The 23,871-nt window shown below is 37.4% G+C and overlaps 1 protein-coding gene across 1 annotated transcript in view; it reads right to left on the bottom strand.

Annotated features, from left to right (window-relative positions):
* Positions 1-23,871, bottom strand: part of LOC107749216 (ephrin type-B receptor 1-like) — a 226,455-nt gene that overhangs the window by 6,423 nt on the left and 196,161 nt on the right. The window contains exons 8-12 of the mRNA XM_016564311.1: positions 16,217-16,379; positions 11,133-11,241; positions 6,542-6,710; positions 5,688-5,723; positions 3,866-4,081 (exon numbers count right to left, since the gene is read on the bottom strand). Coding sequence (XP_016419797.1) covers positions 3,866-4,081; positions 5,688-5,723; positions 6,542-6,710; positions 11,133-11,241; positions 16,217-16,379 — 693 coding nt within the window. The remainder of the gene's footprint in view (positions 1-3,865; positions 4,082-5,687; positions 5,724-6,541; positions 6,711-11,132; positions 11,242-16,216; positions 16,380-23,871) is intronic.

The following is a 23,871-nucleotide window of genomic DNA, read 5'->3' as shown; positions in this document are numbered from 1 at the left end:
TTGCTCACACCGCTTCTCTGTTTGATACCCGCAGTAACTTGCTAACCAGTCTGCTCACATTTTACAAGAGAGGCAAGAGTCAAGGTTGCATAAACCTATGAAATTGAGACTGAATTGACAGTTTAAATTCACTAAAATAAACCATGATAAATGTTGCAGTCAAAATTACATATTAAAAAAGGCAGACAACACTATTACTATTGCTCATACTTATTAAAAATCATATAAACATACTTTTAAGGTTAACATATATAACCTGACCTCACCTCTTGAACTATGGATATAAAGATTACCCAAGGAAAAAAAAAGGAGGAGAGGTGTGCAATTACTGTTCTACGTGATAAAGTGGATGGAATTTGAAAAAAAAAATAATAATAATAATTGGGCAAAAATAATTCATTTTCTTCAGAAAAACATACAATTTGGGCAAAAAATTAGCATTTTCTTCAGAAAAATATAAGATCTAGTTTTACCCCACAATTCTAACAAAAACCTTCTTGCGTGGCATAAATTAAAGCATGCATCACCCTTCGTTCAGAATGAATCTGGCTCTGTGATACTGACCTTGAGAATTTTCAGCTAAATGCTGTTGTAGACTATTAGGATTGCTCAAAGCGAGCTGTTGTGAGATCAGGAAAGATTAAGCATAAAAAGAGCACACATGTTCATCTCAGCTGAACTGCACAGGGGACTGACACACACACACACACACACACACACACACACACACACAGATGGGGAATGTAATAACTGATGGGCTTATACTGGCTTAGCTACCTGTGACACTTGCCATTTATCATACTACATCAAATACACACACACAGATGCATTTCTCCTAATTCGTCCTTCCTAAGATGTAATTTAGCAGGTGAACAGACTGTACATGTACTAAATCTGATAGTGGTGAGGTCATGCATTCTCTTTTCCACTGGCTTTAGCCTCATAATGTTTGCCAATGGAGGTTCGTGTCAACAAAAATATTTGAAAAGCATATTTAAAGTTTTATTTGAGACATTTAGTAACAAATATACAGGATATCACTGAGTAAGCCTGAATATTTCACATTGTTCTCAGGGTTATGTTCCGTAAACACTCATACCCACCCGCTTGATGCTGTCAGAAAAGAGAAGCTTATTTCTTAAATCCATTTTGTTTAACAGTATTCATATGTTGATTAAATTTGACATTTGAATTTAATAATTTTAAAGGGATAGTTTACCCAAAAATGTCATTCACCCTCATGTCGTTCCCAACCCATAAGACCTTCGTTCATCTTTGTAACACAAATTAAGATATTTAGGATGAAATCCGAGAGCTTTCTGACCCTCCATAGACAGCAAAGGAACTACTACGGTCAAGGCGTAGAAATGTAGTAAGGACATCTTTAAAATAGTCCATGTGACATCAGTAGTTCAACCTTAATATTATGAAGCTACGAGAATACTTTTTGTGCGCAAAGAAAACAAAAAGAACAACTTTATTCAACGTTTTCTTCTTTTCTGGGTCAGTCAGCCACCATTCACAAGAGTACCACGATGCATGCCTGTGCATTCTTCTGCTTGTCCTTACAATTCCTTACTATGTTTCTGTGCCTTAATCGTGGTAGTTGTGTTGCTGTCTATGCAGGGTCAGAAAGCTCTCAGATTTCCTCAAAAATTTCTTCATTTGTATTCCGAAGATGAACGAAAGTCTTACGGGTTTGTAACGGCAATAGGGTGAGTAATTAATGACAGTGTTTTTATTTTTGGTGTATTTTTAACTATCCCTTTAAGAATTCCTTATTTTTATCACTCCATGAATTCCTTAGGAATTTGAGCTTGAGCTTGGCTCTGCTTGAGCTACATGAATGACAGTATTGCCAACACTGGATCCAACAAAACCAGACAACTGCATGATGGTCAGATGGACTCTTCATGTCTCAGGCTAGTTAGAATAAGACGTAATGTGAGCCAGTCTTGATGCCGACAGGCAAAAGTCTGGCTCAACTAGACTACACGATTGCAGAAGATGCTACAGGACATCAGACTTCAACACCTGGAACTGAGAAGACAAGTAAGGGAAAACTGAAGGAATTGAAATGGTGAGTAAACAGAGGAAAGAGAAAATGAGCATGTCACATTCCCCACTCCGGCACGCCAAATCGCATCCCTCGGATGGGAGAGGAAGAGGAAGAGGGAAACAGAAAGTGACAGAGAGGAGAATGGCAGGGCGAGGGGGTGTCACACATTCAGATCCCCCCTCAGTGTAAATAGTTTTATTTTCCATTTGCAGCACACAGCCACTGCACTTGTCATGCTGACAGCGAGAGAGAAATCTGTGTTCATGCTGGGAAAGTGAGGGACATTTCTTTATTTCTTCCCTTTCAGTTTCATTCCCTTCTCTGTATCATCTCCTCCAAGCCCAATAAGTTTCAGGTGAGAAACTCTCTGGGTAGAGTTTGAGTGTGTTTTAGTACAAGATTGTTATCGTCAAGTTAGACACAGAACATAAATCAGCTGAAAACAAATTTAAAAAGGCAAAAAACTGTCAGAGTGACAGACAGACGGACGGGCAGACGTACTTACAAATGTCCCGTCCTCAGAGTCCAGATCGTAATCTGGCTGTACTGCATGTCCAGACTGAACGACTGAATGTGACTGAGCTGTTTGGGTTTTTAATTATTCTATCCATGGACCGACAGACAGACAGACGGACGAATGGATGGACGGATGGATAGATGGACGGATGGAAAGATGGACGGATGGACAGATATAGATAGACAGACAGACAGACAGACAGACAGATAGGTAAGACTAGTAAACAGAGGCCATCAAAAGCTGACAAGTGAAAAAAAACCCGGCAAAAACCCGGGGGGTAATTAAATCCTCTCTCTATCAGTAAGGAAGACAGCAAAGTCACATCAGTATCACACCCCCGTTCACACCTTTGCCACATATTCCTGTCAATCAACAGTCACCGCAGGACATCCTGTTTGTGAATGGCGGCTGCCTTTGGGGCTTAATGAGCTTTCACACATTTTAAGAGAGACAAAACGTTAGCTAAATATTCCCTGTCTGTCGTCTCGTCTCCTTATCATCTGCCTCACATCTATGCTCACCAGCGCTGAGGAACCACCCGAGTGTAAAAAATGAAATTGTTTGCTTACAATGCATGGGACATTTCTATGAGAAGTCTGAAGTGAATTTAAAACGCGTTCAATAAAGGATGTGACCCAGGGCTGTTTCTCTCCAATACGAAGGAACTGGTTGACCCTGCTAAAAGTGCGACTGTCAATGCGACCAGCGCTTTGGAAGCCAGCCTGAATACAGAAATCATAACAGGGTCAGATAAGGCGGAACAAGACAATGAATTATCAGTAAACCCAGATAATTACGAACGTGACGAATCCGTGGCACCAAAAATATCACAGCCCTCTGAATAGAGAGTCTTTAAGGAGGCAGGAGAAAATAGTATTTCATATTAATATTAAAGATCCGCAGCACAGGAGGGCTAATGATGCCCTGGATGCCTATTAATGATACATAATAGAGAATTCTGGAAGTCTGAGCGCTCCATTTGGGAGGCAGGCTATTGGAGGTCCAGTCACTTGGCTGTGTTCAATCACATACAGAATTTAAATGCAGTTTTTCCAGAAATGTCCTGTCAGGGAGACAATGCATTGTTTCTTTACGGAGACATTTTGGGGAATAAAAGACAAAGCAGACAAGAATGAGAAAATAAAACCAAAGCTTGAGGAAATGAGGAGCAATTACAAACGCTCAATACCTGCCTTTTCAATTACCTCAAGCAACAGTGCAAAACATGGCACCTATTGGCTCCTGTTGAAATGAGGTGGTGAGTCTGACGTGCCTGGGCAAAGTCTTACCAGTGAGCTGGTGTAGGTGGGGTCAGAGGTGTCTTCCTGCAGATAACGGGACAGGCCGAAGTCCGACACCTTGCACACGAGGTTGCTGTTGACCAGGATGTTGCGGGCGGCCAGGTCTCGGTGGACGTAATTCATCTCCGACAGGTACTTCATGCCAGCAGCAATTCCCCTCAGCATCCCCACCAACTGGATCCCTGTGAACTGCCCATCATTTTGCTGCCACAAAAAAACACAAATATCATATGACGTTCATCAGTATGTCAAACCTCAACTAAAGGAGCTCCTGGTGTTTAGCTGTAAACACATTTTTTGGTTATGCAGTATCTGGTTAATTAAAAATATAATAATCTATTTCCACTTAACTCTGTTTCAAAAGCATTAACATGATTTGTCAAAGCAGGACATGCTCCAGGATACATGATTGACAGAATTGAATTGTGAGTGCCTTTAAAATTTAGATTGAAAAATCTAAAACATAATTACAGATCAAAACATAATTACAGATATGATAGACAGAATAATAAAATGATCAACAGTTAAGATAGATAGAAGGACAGATTAAATTATTAACAGAAATGACAGAACATCAGGACAATAATTAGAATGATAGAACACTTGAACGATAGAATGATAAAAACGATTAGACTTCTTAAAAGATTCTAAAGACAGCATGACACGGAATGATAGAACAATAGAATGACTGAATGATAGATAGACAGATATAACGATAGAACGACAGATAGACTAATAGAATGATAAATAGAATGACAGAATGACTGAACGAATGAACGAACGATAGATAGATAGATAGATAGTGTTTGAACGACAGAACAATACAATGATAGAACAATAGAACGATAGATAGATAGATAGATAGACAGATAGACAGATAGACGGATAGACGGATAGATGGATAGATGGATGGATGGATGGATGGATGGATCGATAGATAGATAGATAGATAGATAGTGTTTGAATGACAGAACGATAGATAGATAGATAGATAGATAGATAGATAGATATTTTATTGCATATCTGCATGAAGGAACAACACAGTTCACACCAACATTCACACCAGCCAAACCAATCAAAATTTGACATCCCACAGACTCACATCTACATTAGCTCTAGTATAAAATGGTCCAGAGTCTGGAGGTTCTCCATAAACTGCTACTTTATCTCCACTGTATGCTTGATCCAGCTGCAGTAGACTGTCTTTGCAATTAGCGTGAAATCAAACAGCTTCATGTTGCTCTGAGACATGAATGTGCTTTAATCTTTTAGAAACTAATTAATTAATAAAATGATCGTTTCATACAGGGGCAGACCCTTCAATAATTTAAGCTAAACAGCAGCACGAATTAAATCTTGTACATGAGCACGACTATAAAAGAGACACTGATTTTTCTTTTCGTGCACCATTTGTGTTTAATGTTCTTCATCAGTAGCTGTCTACAACGTGTTTACAGCACACAGTGGGAGACCTTACAGTTCCTTCGAAACTTCTGTACACAGCCGCCATGTTGCACAAGCGAAAGCTTTGAACCGAACGCACGGTGCATACAACAAACAGGGGTGGGGGTGTGGATCGATGGCGACGCTACTCGGATGTGGTGGATTTCTAAGCCAACTTCAAAGAGGCCCTTTATTGCGGCACCAGATCAAAGCTAAGGAGAACCAATCCATGAGATTGAAAAAAATGGGCTGAACATCGATTAAGCAGCATATTTCTCCACGCCAGAGGGAAAGAATGAAACAGACAGACAGAGAGAGAGAGAGAGAGAGAGACACAGAGGTTGCTTGTTTTGGATGTTGCACTTACCCTAAGGAAGGAGTCGAGCGCCCCGTTCTCCATGAACTCGGTTTCCCGCGGAATTGGGCTACTTTAACACTGTTGCCGCGGGTTGTTGTTCATGTCCGCGGGTTGAAGCGACCGCAATAACGTGATATTTAGTCCCTGGAATGTGAATTTTACTTAAAGATCCCCGACGAAAAACGTGTATTTTACCCCCGGAATGCGATTTTTACAGGACTAGGGTTTTACAGGATTGGACTAGTTATATTGCGAAAACCTGGCAACCCTGTTCATAGGCGCCACCTGCTGTCAGAGAGTGCGTCTCATTCAGACCTGCTGTTTTTGTTTTGTGCAGATGTTTTATGTAGCAAATAAAGCCCCAGAAGTGTTCTAAAAACCAATAAAGCTCTAGATAAAATGGGCAAAAATAGTAAAGGATAGAATAAAGAGAAACTTTGTCAACTTTAACTTGAGTTTTACTGCTAAAAGGTTGAGAGTATTTGTTGTGATCTGTGTGAAATCCATATGAGGTGCATCGGTGGATTAACTTGAGCTGTCTGAAGCAGAGCAGACTGTGAGTCATTACACGTCTCCACCGCGACTCGCCAAGAAGACGAGGAGAAGGGCACAGACCCTCAGGATGCTGCGTTGTGTGTCCTACTTGTGTTTGTGAGGAAATGTAGACGTACTGAGGGCATATAAAAGTTCAGAGAGGTATATGTGCTTCAAATCTGTCTGAGAGAGATGGCTGTGTAACAGTTGTGGTTTGTGGTCTGTTTATGCTGTTTATTTTCAAGCTTTTGCCCAGAAAGTTTTAAGCCGGTCATCCATGCATTAACGTGCATGTAGAAAAATCAGCAATAAACAAGCAACACACCTGCCCCGATAACTTCTTCAATCTTGACAGTGGAGACGTCTATTTCCTTGGCGAATTCTCTGACGGCTTCATTAGGATCTTCATAGGTGAAGGGGTCGATGTAGATCTTCATCCCCGGAGAGCCTGGCAGGGTCGGGCAGCCCATGGGCGTGTGGCAGTTGGACAGATCTGGCCTCAAAGTGAGTTCTAGAACACAACCAAATTCCACAAATCACTGAAACGCTCTTTAGCGTGGCGTTATTAACGGTTTTCATTTCAGTGCAGTTGTATAAACATTATGGTAAATCTACTTTACGATCTAAACGAAAGCAGGTCAAGTCTAAGCACATTATTATAAACTATTTTTGTTTTAATGCATTTATCGAAACGGTAAATAAACAAGGGTGGTTAAACAAGAGCCAATCTAAAACAGAGTGGATTATCTGAAATATGAAAATGATTACTGCACCCATCGCCTGATGCTGATGACATCAATAGTTTCTCATAAAACACTGAAATAAATAGGGTTGTGAATTGATTTAAATAAAAATACAGAGGCCAAATGATTTTCATGGCATTCAGTTCTGTTAACGGTTCTGCATCTGGAATATGAATTGTAAGCTTAAAAAAGCATGCATACGTGAAGCACTAAAAGTAGTCCACACAAATAATTTTGCACTATTTTATGATGCATTGATTCCACATCGAAGCTTGCAAATTTCAGTACACTTTCATTTTAATTGTATGGAATGCATTTTCAAAAGTTTCCTATTGTTTTTGATGGAAAAAAGAAAGTCATAGCATTATTTTGAGTCAATTTCAAGCCAAGAACACTGTTTTCTATATATGCACTCAATAAAAAAAAAATAAAAAAAACACTTAAAACACCTAAAAATACACTGTATGTGTGTGTGTGTGTGTGTGTGTGTATTTATGAATGAACACTTGTAGAACATTTTTAAGTAATTAATTATACACTGTATTACTTTGTATTATAATAATGTATTATTTGTTTATTATAGTATTATACTGTAAGTATAATTTTGTAATTATCATTTGTATTGTTGTGCAATTGTTAAGCGGAACTGAAATCTGAAACGGAACAGTCTTTCATCTCCAAACCCTAGAAATAAATCTAACCTCCATTGCTAGCCATTACAGTGTTTATTCTCTATTCCTTTTTCCCCTTTTAAAAACATTATGGATTCATAGCTGGTGACTATGACATCATTAAACAGCAGTGGCAGCACAAGACTCTCTCTCTCGCTCTCTCTGCTTCTCCAATAGAGCCGAATCAAATTCTCTTCTGCCTTTATCCCCCACAGGACCTCATAAACAGATAACGCAGACACGCTATCAAACTGCTCTTCATGGCAGAAGATGAAACTTCATGTGTAAATATCAGTGTGTGTGTGGGTGTGAGCAGGAAAGGATGCAGAAAGTAATCTCAGAGAATCAGAGAGAACCAGCAACCCACACAAATAAACCAAACATTAAACAAGCTCTAAAAGGAGGTGTTCATATCCGCTGCCCAATAAGAAGAGACCCAAAAGCAGGTGTGGAAGCTGACGCAATCACACTGAAAGACACAGGCAAGAGTCGCTAAGGTCTGCTTCAGAAGAGGTGAGCACTGACTCGGACGCTGGAGGGTGGAGAGACCGGGGTATGTCACCCAGCGTGACAGGAAGGCCAAGAGACATTCCAGACTTCCGGCACAATAATAACCCATCCAGCACTCACTTTACTGACAGCCCTAGACTTCAGACAACAGTGTGAAATGAACCAAAATTCACACAATTTAGTCTTAATAAATTGTAAAAATTTTTTTTTTTTAAATAAGTGTGATTCAACAATGCATATTATAAATAAAAAAAGTTGGTTTTCATGATCTTTCATCAAAATATAATAACTTTTATGACTTCTGAAATGACTTTTCTTCTTTTCTTTTGTTGCCATGTGTGCTGTAAAAATAATTTAATGAATAAAATAACCATCAAATCTCAATAGATACTGTAAAATCAAGCCCCATCCTACATTGTTTTTTTAACCTAATATTTGTCTCATGTAGACTTTAATGGGTCATATCTAGAGTGGTTAGAAATATATATATATTTTTTTTTTTGTAATTTTATTTTATTTAATTTTAATACACAAGTTTGATCCACTATGAAAACATGGGTAAAGTGTATCATTACAATAATTTTTATTCATTTATTTATTTCGAATATTTATAGTACAGTATATCCATCCATTCATCCAACAAAATAACTTATTTTTATTTTATTTTAATAAACAAGCTTGATCCACTATGAAAACATGGGTAAAGTAAAATTATCATTAAAATAATTTATATTTATTTAATAATTTAGAATATTTATAGTATAATCATCCATCCATTCATACAACAAAATAACTTTTTGATTTTATTTTAAATAAATTATTATTAAAATTAAATTATTACTAAAATTACTGATATTTATTTCTGAATTTAGAATAGTTATAGCATATCTGTCTATTTAGCTTGATCCACTATATGAACACATACAATTTATTTTAAATAAATAAATACAAAAATATTAATAATATTATATATTATAATATTAAAAATAATAATATATTTGGATTTCTGACATCAGAAAAGCAAAACCATTAACATATCAAATCACATTTGAATGTCAACAATGGCTAATCAGTGACCAGAAACCAGTGGAAGAAGAATAAAAGATGCTATTCTATGTTCTTCAGTGTGTGTAGCACCTACAGCTCTGCAGATCCTTCAAAAGGATCATGGCATTATAAATGAAGGGCTGAAGTTTATTTTTAACAAGGTCCCTAGTAATTTCAAAGCTTCTAACATTTTAAGTGGACATCGGGGGGGAAATTATAAAAGGAATCTATGATATGAACCCTTTAACCTGAAAAAAGCCATGCAGGTTTGTTGAATTATTCATTTCAAACACACGTGCATAAACCTACAGAGTACTTTAATTTTAGAAACACGGCTTTCCTCATCAATAACTCAAATGGCAAACAGTTTATCTCCCCTTGTCCTCTAGAGTAATGCATCGTAACAGCTCCACTCGTTTCTTATGGCTGAGAAAGGGAAATAAAAATATATATGTTAATATTTCATAGCCACTTGATCCATGCGTGCCTGGAACACCAACTGTTCTGCCACTGCACTGAAGCCCTGTCCCGCAGGAGAGAGAGCTCAGAGAGAGCCCAGAATGAATGATGGATGAATCTATCTATCTATCCATCCATCCATCTAGCTGTCTGTCCATCTATCTATATAGTTAATATAAGTCTAGTGTAATATAAGTCTCAGGTGTCCCCAGAATACTCCACAGATCATTTATTATAACATTTTGAAAATGCCTATTTTGTGTGGAAGCAGGAACACGCTTTTTTGAAAAAAACCAAATACACAAAAGAATGTTCTTTTTAGCAACATCATATGACCCCTTTAATTTAATTTTTTTGAGATGTTGTGTTACATTTTATATTACACTGAGCAGCTATATAAATTGAAATATATAAAGTTTACATATAATCAGAACTGAATTCATATGTTATATAAACTCCAGGAGGTTATTAGTTTACTGTAGTCTTTCCCATCCACTATCTCTTCTTATTTTGAATGTTGTTAATCTTTCTTTGAGAACAGGAGCATCTTAATACACCGCTTGCACACGGCAAACGTCCGACCTCTGGCCCGTGTAATCGCATTGTTTCTGAGCTTTGAAAGAACAGCCGTCTCTGATGTGTTCTGATACATAAAAGGATCTGTCTCAGGTTAAGAAGCTTTGAGAATATCAGCCCATTTGTGCTCTTATGCGGAGTGTCTGATACTGTGTAAGCATATTTAGATCAGATTAGTTGCATCTCGCTGATCTCTCGGGTAAAATATTTTTTCTCTCTCTCTCTCTGGTATTAAAATGCCATGCGTTATGAAGCGTACTCCATTATGACCCTGCCACATTACGGCTGCCTCACTATTGCAAGGTTCTATTACGCTTTAAATCAATATTTTACACAAAACCATATTTCCATTTTATGTCCAGCATTAATTTTTCTCCATTCACAGCAATTTAAGTCTTTCAACTCCTTAGGGTGCTCATTATAGAGAGAAAGAGAGAGAGCGTGAGAGAGAAAGAGTGGTGGGCGTTTCATTTCTAACCAGGTTCCAGCTTAGTGACTAGCACAACAGCACTGGTTTATTTATGAAGGATCATGTGACACTGAAGTAATGATGCTGAAAATTAAGCTTTACTATCATAAAAATAAACTATACTGTAATATTTCACAATATTACTGTTCTACTCTCTTACAGATCTCCTACTTTTGAATAGTAGAGTATATAATTCATAACATGTTACACATTTTAGATTAAATATCTGATTTGTCAATGTTTCTGTTTGTATCACTGACCAAATTATCAATACATATTTGTAGATGGCTCCATTGCAGATGATTTGGTATATGACATTTCACATTCACTTTAAGTAAAAGCATGACCCAGGAACACATTCAGCTAGTCTGAACTAGTTTGAGGCTTTTCATCCTTGCGGGCACATGCAGCAGTCATACGGTTCGTTCCATAATGGCCAACTCACCTGCTACAGACTATAGATATTGCCACCAGAGACACAATGAAGACCACTCCAGCCGCGGCTGAGCCTGCAATCAGCGGCAACTGCTCCCTCAGCTCTGATTTATAGTCGTCTAGACAGAGAGAGACAGGATGCATTAGGCTACAGAAATGACTGAAATAGCCGCTGCCTATAGAGATGAAACAGGGGATGAAAGAACGTAAACAAAACATTTCAAGAGAAGCCATTCAGGGAAGTGTTCCATGGACTGCATGAATAGGAGATTGAAAGAGAGGTGGGGGGGGCACACAAAGATGTACGGAAAAAGAAAAGAATACAGATTTAAGAACTGTGAGGAGGTGCGAGCTTTGAATGAAACAGAGGAGAAGAAAAAGAGAGAGGGATAATAGAGTGATACAATGATACAAAAGGAAGCGCTAAAACACGGTGGTCAGGTAATACTAATGCCTAGCGCTGACAGATGTCAACTGAGAAAGAGTGATGAAAAAGGACAGACGGAATGAAAGGAGGGAAGGAAAACACTTGAGTTACACAGCCGAATGACAGCGACTGGTGAAGTGTGTGTGAGTGATGTGTGCAGCCCATCAACACGGCTAATCCCGCCATCACAGTCTAAAAACAACAAAGACAAGGATGGAATGTCTTTAGTCGATGTTCAAATACAGACAAACCTTCGATCGGTTCACGCATATACAGGAGAACAAACATTTGTGTGGTTTGAGGAAGCTACTTTGAGATCGTAGCATGCTAAGCTATAAGCTGCTCATAATTGTAAGTAGCATATACTGCAGTCACAGTATTTTCTGAAATAATACTAAGAACTAACAAAATGTGGCTAGCTAGCTACACAAAGCTATGTAAACATAAAAGAAGAAGAGTGTCAGAAACAATGAGAAAGCTAGTTGTGGGAAGAAACAAGACATTTTCGCATGAGCGAAAGAGACTGATATACATCATTATTTGTCATTCTGTGTTTGACAGACAGATCTATCTCTTGAAAAAGCTGCTAGCTACATGAAGCTACGTAAACACAGCCCAACAACTAAAAAAATGGGGGTTACTTATGATTTCATTGCATTCTACGTAAATGTATTATTGTATGTAAGTTGCATTATGCACACTACTGTACAAAAGTTTTTTTATTTTTGTTTATTTGTTTGAATAAATTAATACTTTTATTGAGAAATGATGCATTCAACTGATTTAAAAGTGACAGGTAAGATATTTACAAAGAATCCTTAAATAATATATCACAGTTTCCACAAAAATATTAAGCAGCACAACTGTTTTCAATATTGATAATGATAAGAAATATTTCTTGATCAGCAAATCAGCATATTAGAAAGATTTCCGAAGGATCATGTGACACTGAAGACTGGAGCAATGATGCTGAAAATCCAGCATTACATCACAGGAATAAATATTTGACAATATATTAAAATAGAAAACAGTTATGTTAAATTGTAATACATATTTCACAATAATACTTTTTCTACTGTATTTTGGTAAAAAAAAAAAAAAAAACTTACCAACCCTAGACTTTAGCAAAGTAGCAGTCACATTTTTATATGTTGCATGTTTATTGGATGTATATGGTTGATTTGTGTGCTTCTAAAGTGTTTATCTTACTCAAAGCATGGCCAAACATGGGACGAAACGGTGTAACACAGTTACATATAACCAGCACAGTGCTGGACTGCAGGAGCACATTGGACTAGACCGCTTTAAACCAGTGGGAAGCAAGCACAACTGATTTTAATTCACAATTTCCACCCATATCGTGTGCATTTTTTGTGCATGTAGGTGTATTAAAATGTTGCAAAGGCGTGTAAGTATGTGTGTCATAGCACACTAGCACACTATTTTAAACAATCACACTCGTGGTCGTTTTTAGCATGCTGGCTAAATCCATAATGGCCAACAGAAAGTAGAGCAGTCTCTGTGTGTACTGGGCCCTAAACACCCCTCATTTAACAGAATCATTTCTTCGTCATTACACCTGGCTGTCAAAACGAGAGAGAGAGAGAGAGAGAGAGAGAGAGAGAGAGAGAGAGACAGACTCCAGGGAGAGCATGTGTTGTGCTTCTAGAGAAGGTGTGTGTGCGTGAGGTGGACTTCTCTCCCCCGTGATTGGTGCTAATTGTCGTAACGAATGTCGTGCCATGGCAGAATGCCAGTGGATATACCCGTTAGTTGGCACAGGGCAAACGCGGGCACTAATTACTTTAGTGAGTATGACGGCACGGATACGCCTGCACACACACGCACAGGGAGTTTTGTCTTCATCAGTTTGACATCATTGTGTTCTGTCTGTATTTTCCATTTCATTTGTGTTAGTGAATACCATATTTCAACACTGCACGATGATGTAAGTGTGCGTGTCTGTCTGTTTGTTGAGTGCATGCATACTCTATGGCTAAGTGAATTTACTTGATTGATTTGTTTCTGTATTGCATACATGTTTGTATGATTTGTATGACTGATTTGTGTTTCAGTTTTAGGTGCATGCATGTGTTGCAAATACACAAACCTAAAACTTGCAACACATACACATCGATGCATAAGCACACAAACTATTCAATCATTCAAATTACATAGAAGCACTTGCATACAACACACATACAAACCATTCATGCAAATACACAACAACATGAAATGCATGCATGCAACAAACACTGAAAATGAAACAAATCAGTGATGCAAATCATACCCACATGCATGCAACATATAACAGCCAAATAAAGCCATGCAAATACAAAACACATTGTACGTTTAACAAACATGCAGCACATCATGCAACAATCAACCAAAACCGAACCACAAGTCAATCATGCAAGTCACACACATGCAACAAAAAACATAAACATACAATTCAAAAATCACATATACAAACACACATGCAACAAATCTGCAAATCAGGCATGCAAATACCAAACACGGAACATACACTCATGCACCCAGCAAATACACAAAAATCAATCATGCAAACCACACCCATGTGCATGCAACAAATTTGCAAATCAACAATGCAAATACACACACTGAACATGCAACAAACATGCAATGCAATACCAAACAGCACATGCATGCAATAAAACATCCAAAAACCAAAACACGCATGCAATCAAGAAAACATGAACATACAAAACCACCATTAAAATCACACGTGCGCACACATGCAACAAACCTGCACTCACATCCACAACAAACATGCAACACACAGATGCACTCAGCAAATAAACATGCAGCACATGCATGTAAAAAGCATTCAAAACTGATACATGCAAATCAATCATGCAAATCACATACACACATGCATGCAACAAACACGCAAATCAGCCATGCGTATTTTTAGTGTGTGTATTTGCATAGCTGATTTGCACGTTTGTTGCATGCACATGTCTATAAGTGATTTCACTACATGGTTAACTTAAGTGCTTTATGGTTTATTGTGTGTTTGTTGCATGTATTGCATGTTTGTGGTGTGTGTGCCATGAATATCCTGCATATCTTGTAGCTAAACAGTAAAGCATGGTGCCAGCAATGCCAAGGTCATGGCTTTGATTCTTACAGAATGCATTAACTGATAATATGTATACCTTGAATACAGTGTAAGATGCATTAGATATGCAAAATGCATAAATGCAGATTTAAACAGCAAATGCATTAATTATAGTCAAGAAAGAATATGTATCACACCGTTTAACAACAGGGCCATGTTCAAACATTAGACCTGTGTCTCTTTGTGTGTGTGTGTCCCAGATTGCCAGAGCAGTTCAGTTATATTTACACCAGTGTGACAGCAAAGACAAGGAGGGTTGGGTAAAAGCCTTAAAAAAATGAATGTGCAAGTGAGCTGGACAGGTAAAGTGTGTGTGTTTGTGTGTGAAGCCCCAGGAACTAGCCAGCTGCCTGGTGGATGTCTTTCTGTCCTGTAGAGTCCAGTCCTCTTGGCATCCACAGTGTGTGTGTGTGTGTGTGTGTCTGGCACAGTCATCAGGCAGGACATGCTAGACTACAGATACAGAGCCATTAGTCAAACCCATGAGAGAGACAGAGGTTACGAGTGTGTGTGTGTGTGTGTGTGTGAGTGAGAGAGAGAAGGGGGGAGCAATTTATGTTTCTTGTTGTCCATTTTAAAGTTTGCAAAGGCCTAAATTTCCGTAAAAACAAATTGACAAAAAAGGAAAAAGAATGGACTTTTTTTCCCTTGCGCTCGCGCACACATGTGTGTGTGTGTGTGTGTGTGTGTGTGTTCAACCACTAATGAATGAAATGAGCCCTAAGACACAGTAAACACATCCATTTACTTCTGCTGAGAGAGAGTGAAAAAGAAAAAATCAACAGAGGAAGAGAGTGTTAAAGAATGAGAAAGCTGGCTGGGAGGAACAAATAAGAAAAAAATAGCATGATAAAAAGAGCTAGATAGATAGATAGAATGGTGGATGGAATGAAAGATAGAACAACAGATAGAATACTAGAACAATAAATAGACAATAGAATGATAGAACTATAGAATGAACATTATAACGATAGACATAATTATATATAGATGAATGGATGGATAGAGAGCAAGAATGATAGACAGAACAACAAAAGCAATAGATAGAATGATAGATAGATAAAAAAACTGAATAGATAGAACAATAGAACGACAGACAGACAGACAGATAGAGAGATAGATAGATAGATAGATAGATAGATAGATAGATAGATACTGGACCCCCCACAGATGATGATTAATCACATCATTCTCTAATCAATGAGCTAAGCATTCTGGGAAAGCTTGAATGCCACACATGGTCCTGATGAAGTTCATTGAACTAAGCAGTTTGTCTGGAAAACAGTCAAACATGCACACACACACACACACACACACACATATATAACCTGTCTATGACACACAGTGATGATCAGTCAAACTTGGAATCTACTGAGCATAAAAATGGAACAGTGAAGCATTTATTTCAACAACTCTAAATAAATCTGCTCGAGGAACGAGATCACCCGGATCCAAAGAGTGCCTCCACACACATACACACAGCTCACACACAAACACACGCAGGCGTTGGCGTGGGGGTTCATACCATCTGTGAGGGTTTGGAAGCACATTTTGCTGCTGTATTTGCCGAAACCGGCAACCGTCCTGGCGCGAACCTGCATCACGTACATGGTGCCCGGCCGTAATCCATCCACACGAGCCGTGTTCGTCTGACTCCTCACCTGTGTGGAGTTCACCTCAGACAGCTCCTGAGAGACAGAGAGAGAGATTTGGTTGATTTTTTTTTTTTTAATTACAGATTTCATTACAACAGACCTCCATTTTAATGTTGAAAAAGAAAAATGATGGCTTGTTAATATCTTATTTGTTTCTCCTAGACTGCAACGAGACCAAACGTCTCCGTCATCGTCCATCAGAGAATTCCAAGAGTGAAAAGACCCTAGAAATTGCAAATTTGTCTCATTTAGAGTTTTAGAAGATATCTCAACAATGTCTCAAACTGTGCTCAGATTTACCAAGATACCAAAAAGTCACAAGTCTTTCAAAAACCAAATGATCTGAGCTACAGTATCTTACAGTATCTGAGAAACATCTGAGACAAAGTTGATATTCAAACAAACTTTATCTGAGACCTCCAAGAAATAGAACCTCTGAGCAAAAAGTCTTGGTTTAGCAAAATAAGCCTCTTTGAAGAGCCGCAGACAAGCACTGATGCCATCAGAAAGCACATTTAGCAGCAGACGAGATGGTAATGTGTTAGTGCTGAGATCTCTCTTTCTAAACTCCATCAACACCTCACCAACACAGAGCGAGAAAGCGTGTATGTGTGTAGAGAGAAAGTGGTTGACTATAATTGGCTAAATACTTCACCGTTATCATAACCGTCTTTGATGTTAATTATTTCATTAGAGTGGGTTTTTAAAATAAAAAAATAGCATACCTAGAAATAGCATTTAATTTGTCAGTTTTTTTCCTTCTAATATTTAAAGGTTTCTTTTCTGTGTTATTCTATTCTATAGCAATGCAGTGATTTAAAGGACTCAAATATTTCATATTTACAATTTGTTCCTACATTACCTGCCTGATATAGTCTATATATGATATATGTCACATTAGTTTGTGTCTCTGTTTTGTGTGTGTTGTAAGCAAACGTACCAAAAAACAACAACAAAAAAAACATAGCAGAAAGGTATTTTGGGAGTGAGAAAAAGAGACTGATATAGTAAAGCCTCAGATAGAGAAGAGAGAGACTTGCTGCAACATTCAATTTAGTTTTCAAGGTCTCATCAAAATTCACAGCAGCACGACGCTGAAAGCCCACGCTACACACGAAAATCCCTACTGTGATGGCCGAAGGCGAAATCTGTTTCTTAACAACTGCAACATAATAATAATAATCAGGGAAAAAATAACCGTAATATTAATAATTCAGGTTCAGAATGTGCATGAGTGGCATGTGAAGGGGCAGGAAGGTTTGGCGTGTTGTCTGTAATTTACAAAACAAGATGGTATGTCTAAATGTGTGTCATCCTTATGGTGGTGAATGAGAAGAAATGAAAAGATTCTGCACCTGACATCACCTCAGCCATAAAACAAGCACGAAGGGCACTAGAGCACTGAGATATAAATAATGAAGGACTCTCACAAACACATGATCATGACCTCACCACTGGGCCATAAATAAATAAAAACAGCGAGGGAATCAGACAAACAATATTTGTGCTTATGGTGGAATCTGCCCTTCTTTTTTTATATTAAAGGAATAGTTCACCCAAAATGTAAATTAGCTGACAGGCTATCCGAGATGTAGATGAGTTTTTATACAAGAGATTTGTAGAAATTCAGTGTTACATCTCTTGCTCACCAATGGATCCTCTGCAGTGAATGGGTGCCGTCAGAATGAGAGTCCAAACAGCTGATAAAGACATCACAATAATCCACACCACTCCCGTCCATCAGTTAACATCATGTGAAGCGAAAAGCTGCATATGTGTAAGAAACAAATCCATGATTAAGGCATTTTAACTTTAAATCATTGCCTCTGGCCAAAATATAAGCCCATAATCCATAATGGCGCTTCCTCCAGTGAAAAAGTCCATCACCTGTTGTCCTCTCACATCAAAATCTATTTGTTTACAACTATTTTGGACTTCAAAATTGATCTCAAAATCAATTATTTTACTGGAGAAAGACATGTTATGGATAGAAGACTCATATTTTAGTCAGAAACAATTGTTTGAAATTAAAAACACATTAATCATGGATATGTTTCTTACAAACGTGCAGCTTTTCACTTCTCAAGATGGTAACTGATGGAATGGAGTGGTGTGGATTATTGTGATGTTTTTAGCAGCTGTTTGGACTCTCATTCTGACGGCACCCATTCACTGCAGAGGATCCACTGGTGAGCAAATGATGTACTGCTAAATTTCTCCAATCTGCTCCCATGAAGAAACAAACTCATCTACATCTTGGATGGCCTGAGGGTAGATCATTTTTCAGCAAATTTGACCGCTATATAATCATTATAATACTAAACTCTTAAAAATAAAGGTGCTTCACGATGCCATAGAAGAACCTTTTTTTGTCTAAATGGTTCCATAAAGAACCTTTAACATCTGCAGAACCTTTCTGTTTCACAAAAGGTTCTTTGTGGCGAAAGAAGGTTCTTCAGATTATAAAAAGGTAAGAAAGATATGGTTCTTTGTGGAACCAAAAAAAATTTCTTCTATGGCATCACTTTGAAGAACCTTTTAAGCACCTTTATTTTTAAGAGTGCATTATGAGTATTCTGAATTCATATGATAAATTTGTGAGAGGGAGAGACTGAAATTCCTATCAATATTTGCTGAATTATAAGACTGCAAGATTTCTTTGGGTGAACTAGACCTTTTAAAAAAACCGTTCATAAACCGTTACTCAAAAAAGTGTTTCCAACTTAATTTGCATACCCCATTACCTCAGGGGGTTTATTAACCCAGAGTGATGAAATGTTGAACTTTACATTCTTTGTGATTGTTCTCGTGTAGCACACAAGAGTACAATCTGCCGTAAAACCTGTCAGAAACGCTGCTGTTCTGGAGATTAAATAAGCGCAGTGCTGAGTGACACAAATTAACACGATTTAAAAATAAATAAATAAACAACAGCTCTTCATAATGAGCAGAACAAACAATCTCAGATTCTGTTTGTGATTTCTTAAAGACTCTCATATCTTATCAAGGCTGTCTTTGATTGTGGCCAAACAATTTAATTTGAAAGAAACTGAAAAATGTTCAGTGTGAATATGTTCAGAATACTAGCATACCACATATCGCATACTGCACTTGCACTCTTAAAAATAAAGGTTCCAAAAGGGAGTTTTCGCAGTGATGAAAGAAGAACAATTTTTGGTTCCCCAAACAACCTTTCAGTGAACAATTCTTAAAAGAATATTTTTTTCTTAGTAACCTTTTGTGTAATGGAAAGGTTCTATGGATGCAATGAAGAACCTTTATTTTTTAGGAGTGTAGCGTACTGTACAGTACCTATGGACCTAGTTATTTGGCTATTTTATTTTGCATCAAATTTTGTCTAGAAAATCTTAACTGTTGAAATTCTGATCAAATAATTTTTAATAATTGTATTATTAAAAAAATTATTACAAACATTTGAATAATATTTTATCATTATAATATTAAGAGATTTTTTAATTATAGATGTAATGTTATTTGAACAATTATTTATTATATTTTAATATATTTTTAATTATTTCCTTATATGTATTTATGATTATTACGTTATTTTATTTTGCATTTAATTTTGTGTAGAAATTTTTTAACTGCCAGCATTCTGATACATTATTGAGTATTTTTAGAAATAATTGTATTATTTAAAAATTATTAATTTCAAATATTTGAATATTTTAGTATTAAAATAATGAAATTAATGTTTAATTATAGATTGAACTGACTTATTTATAATTACTGAGTATATTTGATATAATTTTCTGTTCTTTTATTTTGCATTTAATTTTGTGTAAATTTTAAATATCAAATAATGATCCAAGAAAGACATCACTGTTTTTAAAAAAAAAAGCTTATGCATGTTACATGCATGAAGAAAATGTACATACTTTGCATACTTTAAATTTAGTTTGCGTAATACAGAAGTATGCTATTCTGAATATAACCAGTGTTTGCCTGTGAGCCACTTTACTTTACATGTAGATCTGGCTACTGTTCCCCCGGCAGTGAATCCCCCTCTGGGAGCGGCCCTCTCCCGCTGTCAGTCAAATGGGGATTATGGGAAGTCCCTCCCCACCTCAACCATCTCAAGATGGTGTTGAAAGTAGGCGGAGCTTGTGGCAGGCAGCCAATAGGAACGCTGCCAGGGCAGACAGACACGGTTCTCAGCAGGTCCTCAGTGAGCAGTGGGTCTATTTTGGCAGGAGGCAGGTGTCACCGCCATAGACCAGCAAAGCAATCTGTCCTGCTGAAGGGAGTCGCCTGTCCTACACACACACACACACACACACACACACGATCACACAAACAGGGGGACGGGGCTGGTGTCAAATCAGTCCTTCTGTTAATGGACCGTGGACCGCATACACACACACCATCTCAAACATCCTTCAGTGAACATGGCACGGCTGGCTGTGGCAAAGCGCCACTTCCCCCAACTGGGTGGCACATGCCACCTCTGCTTGCAGGATGGCAACACCACCTGGTAAGAGCTACGAAACACAAAGACTGTACTAGGGAAGATTACTTTTAGAGAATATAACTGCATTGCTGCTAAGCTGATTCACTGATTTGATATATTTTTAATTTGGGCATCTAATATCACTGAATAAAACATTGGTTTAGGATTGACTTTGCAACTATTTTCACTTTGAAATTGTAAATAATGAATAAATAGTTGCACTTTACAAACAATTATAAAGAAACGTGTTGAATTAAACACATTTTTGAAGTAGACTGAAATAGTATTTTCTTGTAAAATACAATTAAGTAATCTGGGGAACAGCAGCTATGCTAATTTCTCTCTAAAGGGGAAGTCGTGGCCTAATGGTTAGAGAGTCGGACTCTTCGAGTCTCGTACCGGCAGGGATTGTAGGGGGGGGGAGTGAATGTACAGCGCTCTCTTCCACCTTCAATACCACGACTGAGGTGCCCTTGAGCAAGGCACCGAACCCCCCACTGCTCCCCGGGCGCCACAGCAAAAATGGCTGCCCACTGCTCCGGGTGTGTGTTCACGGTGTGTGTGTGTTCACTGCTGTGTGTGTGCACTTTGGATGGGATAAATGCAGAGCACTATTTCCGAGTATGGGTCACCATACTCGGCCACATGTCACGTCACTATTACCTTCTCTGTTTTAGCCACGGGATTGGCATCCCAACAAGGGATTACACAAGCTTCAGTCTGGATCCAGCCCTTACAAAGACCTGAGATGACCTCAGATGATGCCAACATACAAAACTACCAAATTTTGCTATAAGTTTGATCGCAACATATAATCATTGCTGTTAATAGTGTTCACCGTCTGTATGATTACATGACATTAACTAACTGCTTGATTTTTACCATACACTTCTGCCATATGGACATCAACTTGAGATAGTCACCACTGATAAGCTATTACTAAATATGATGTGAAAACTTTAATTTTCTTTAAAGCTGCTTTGCAACGATTTGCATCGTGAAAAAAGCTATACAAATAAACTTGAATTGAATTAATCTTTGTTTTATTTACGGCTTTGAAAAATCATTTTTATAGTGCTGTAAATTACGCAAGGCTGTGTTTATGCGTTTTTATTTTTAACTATTCAAATGTTAAAACAACAGTGTGATTTGCTTCAGGAATCAAGCTATATCACTAGTCATGTTATGTATGTTTAGGTTAAACTGAAAAAAAAAATCATACGATTCATATAATTCATATGTTTTTGATTTACTAAAAAGAACTGGTTCATAAGAGTCATTTGTTTGTGAATCGAACTACACTGGTTGCACGTACGTTTTTGATTCATTAAAGAGAACAAGTTCATAAGAATCATTTGTTTTTGAATCAGACTACACTGGTTGTACTGTACATTTTTGATTCATTAAATAGAACAAGTTCATAAGAATCATTTGTTTGTGAATCAGACTTCACTGGTTGTACTGTATGTTTTTGATTCATTAAACAGAACTAGCTCATAAGAGTAATTTGTTTGTGAATCAGATTACACTGGTTGCATATGTTTTTGATTCATTAAATAGAACCAGTTCATAAGAGTCATTTATTTGTGAATCAGACTACGGTTGCACTGTATGTTTTTGTTTCATTAAATAGAACCGGTTCATAAGAGCCATTTATTTGTGAATCAGACTACATTGGTTGCATTGTACATTTTTGACTCATTCAATATAAATAGTTCATTAAGATATTTTGTTTGTGAATTGGACTGTACTGGTTGCACTGTACATTTGGGGATTCATTAAATAGAATTGGTTCATAAGAGTCATTTGTTTGTGAATTTGACTACACTGGTTGAAATGTACAATTTTGATTCATTAAAAATAACTGTGGCATAGGAGTCATTTGTGAATCAGATTACACTGATTGCATATACGTTTTTGATCTATAAATATAACAAGTTCACAAAAAATTATTTGTTTGTGAGTTGGACTACACTGGTTGAAATGTAAGGTTTTGATTCATTAAATAGTATTGGTTCATAAGAGTAATTTGTTTGTGAATCAGATTATTGCGTTGCATGTTTCTCATTCACTAAAAGCAACTAGTCATTTGTTCATGAGGCAGACGACATTATGCATGCTGTACGATTTTGATTCAATTAAGAATCTGTTTATGAAAGACTTTTGTTCATGAATCCTGTTCGTTGCCCTGTACATTTCTATTGATTTTAATTTTTTTTTTAATTTTAGAAATGTTAAAACAAATAACAACAGATCTTAAACTACACAGTTACTGAGCATATTTCTGGGAATCTTGTGCAAAATGGCATTAAGAGTAATGGGAATGCTAACAGATAGGTATTACAGACCTCACTGGTTACCCAGAACACTGTTCTTGAGATTCTTTGAAGTCTTAGGGATGGTACTGTATGTGTTGAGCTATGGGTTCAACTCTGTATTCCGTGCAGCATGGAGAGATCGCCGAGATTGAATTCATTCAACTGAAACAAAACCTTGTATTGGCCTTGTGTATGGTTTCATATCTTTGTAATAACAGCATCGCTTTCATACCGATGGCTGGGTTTCACGTCCTGCTACGCACGCCGCATAATGCTGACAGCTTCAGAGAAATATTTAGCTGCAACCACACAAAAGGAAGAAGGGAATGGGGAGGAAAATTCTCAAAATTTCTCACACCTGTGCAAGGGGACACAGATGGTCAATTGAATCGAATAGAAGAACTTAAGAAGTGCGTTCTAATATGCTAAATTACATTATCATACTGCCTGTTATATAAACCATCTTAGCTCGTCTAAAGTAAGCTAGTGTGTGCTATTAATCTGCAGTAGTGTTGTTCTACAGGAAAGAGAGAGAGAAATTGTGGAGCCGCGAGCCAATAATCTTTCTTTGGCTCGCAAAGGGAGATACATGAGATGATTTCAGAGCCAACAGTGAGCTGAAAGATCAACAAACCCCAAAAAGCTACAGGGGAAACAAAACAAAACAAAAAAAATCACAAATGCTTTAATTACACAATTAAACAATGTTTTCCAATATTAATATTATATATATATA

This window comes from Sinocyclocheilus rhinocerous, unplaced genomic scaffold, assembly GCF_001515625.1.
Source record: "Sinocyclocheilus rhinocerous isolate Xijiao unplaced genomic scaffold, SAMN03320098_v1.1 scaffold919, whole genome shotgun sequence".
NCBI classification, from domain to species: domain Eukaryota; kingdom Metazoa; phylum Chordata; class Actinopteri; order Cypriniformes; family Cyprinidae; genus Sinocyclocheilus; species Sinocyclocheilus rhinocerous.
This window is presented reverse-complemented; position numbering and strand designations above follow the sequence as displayed.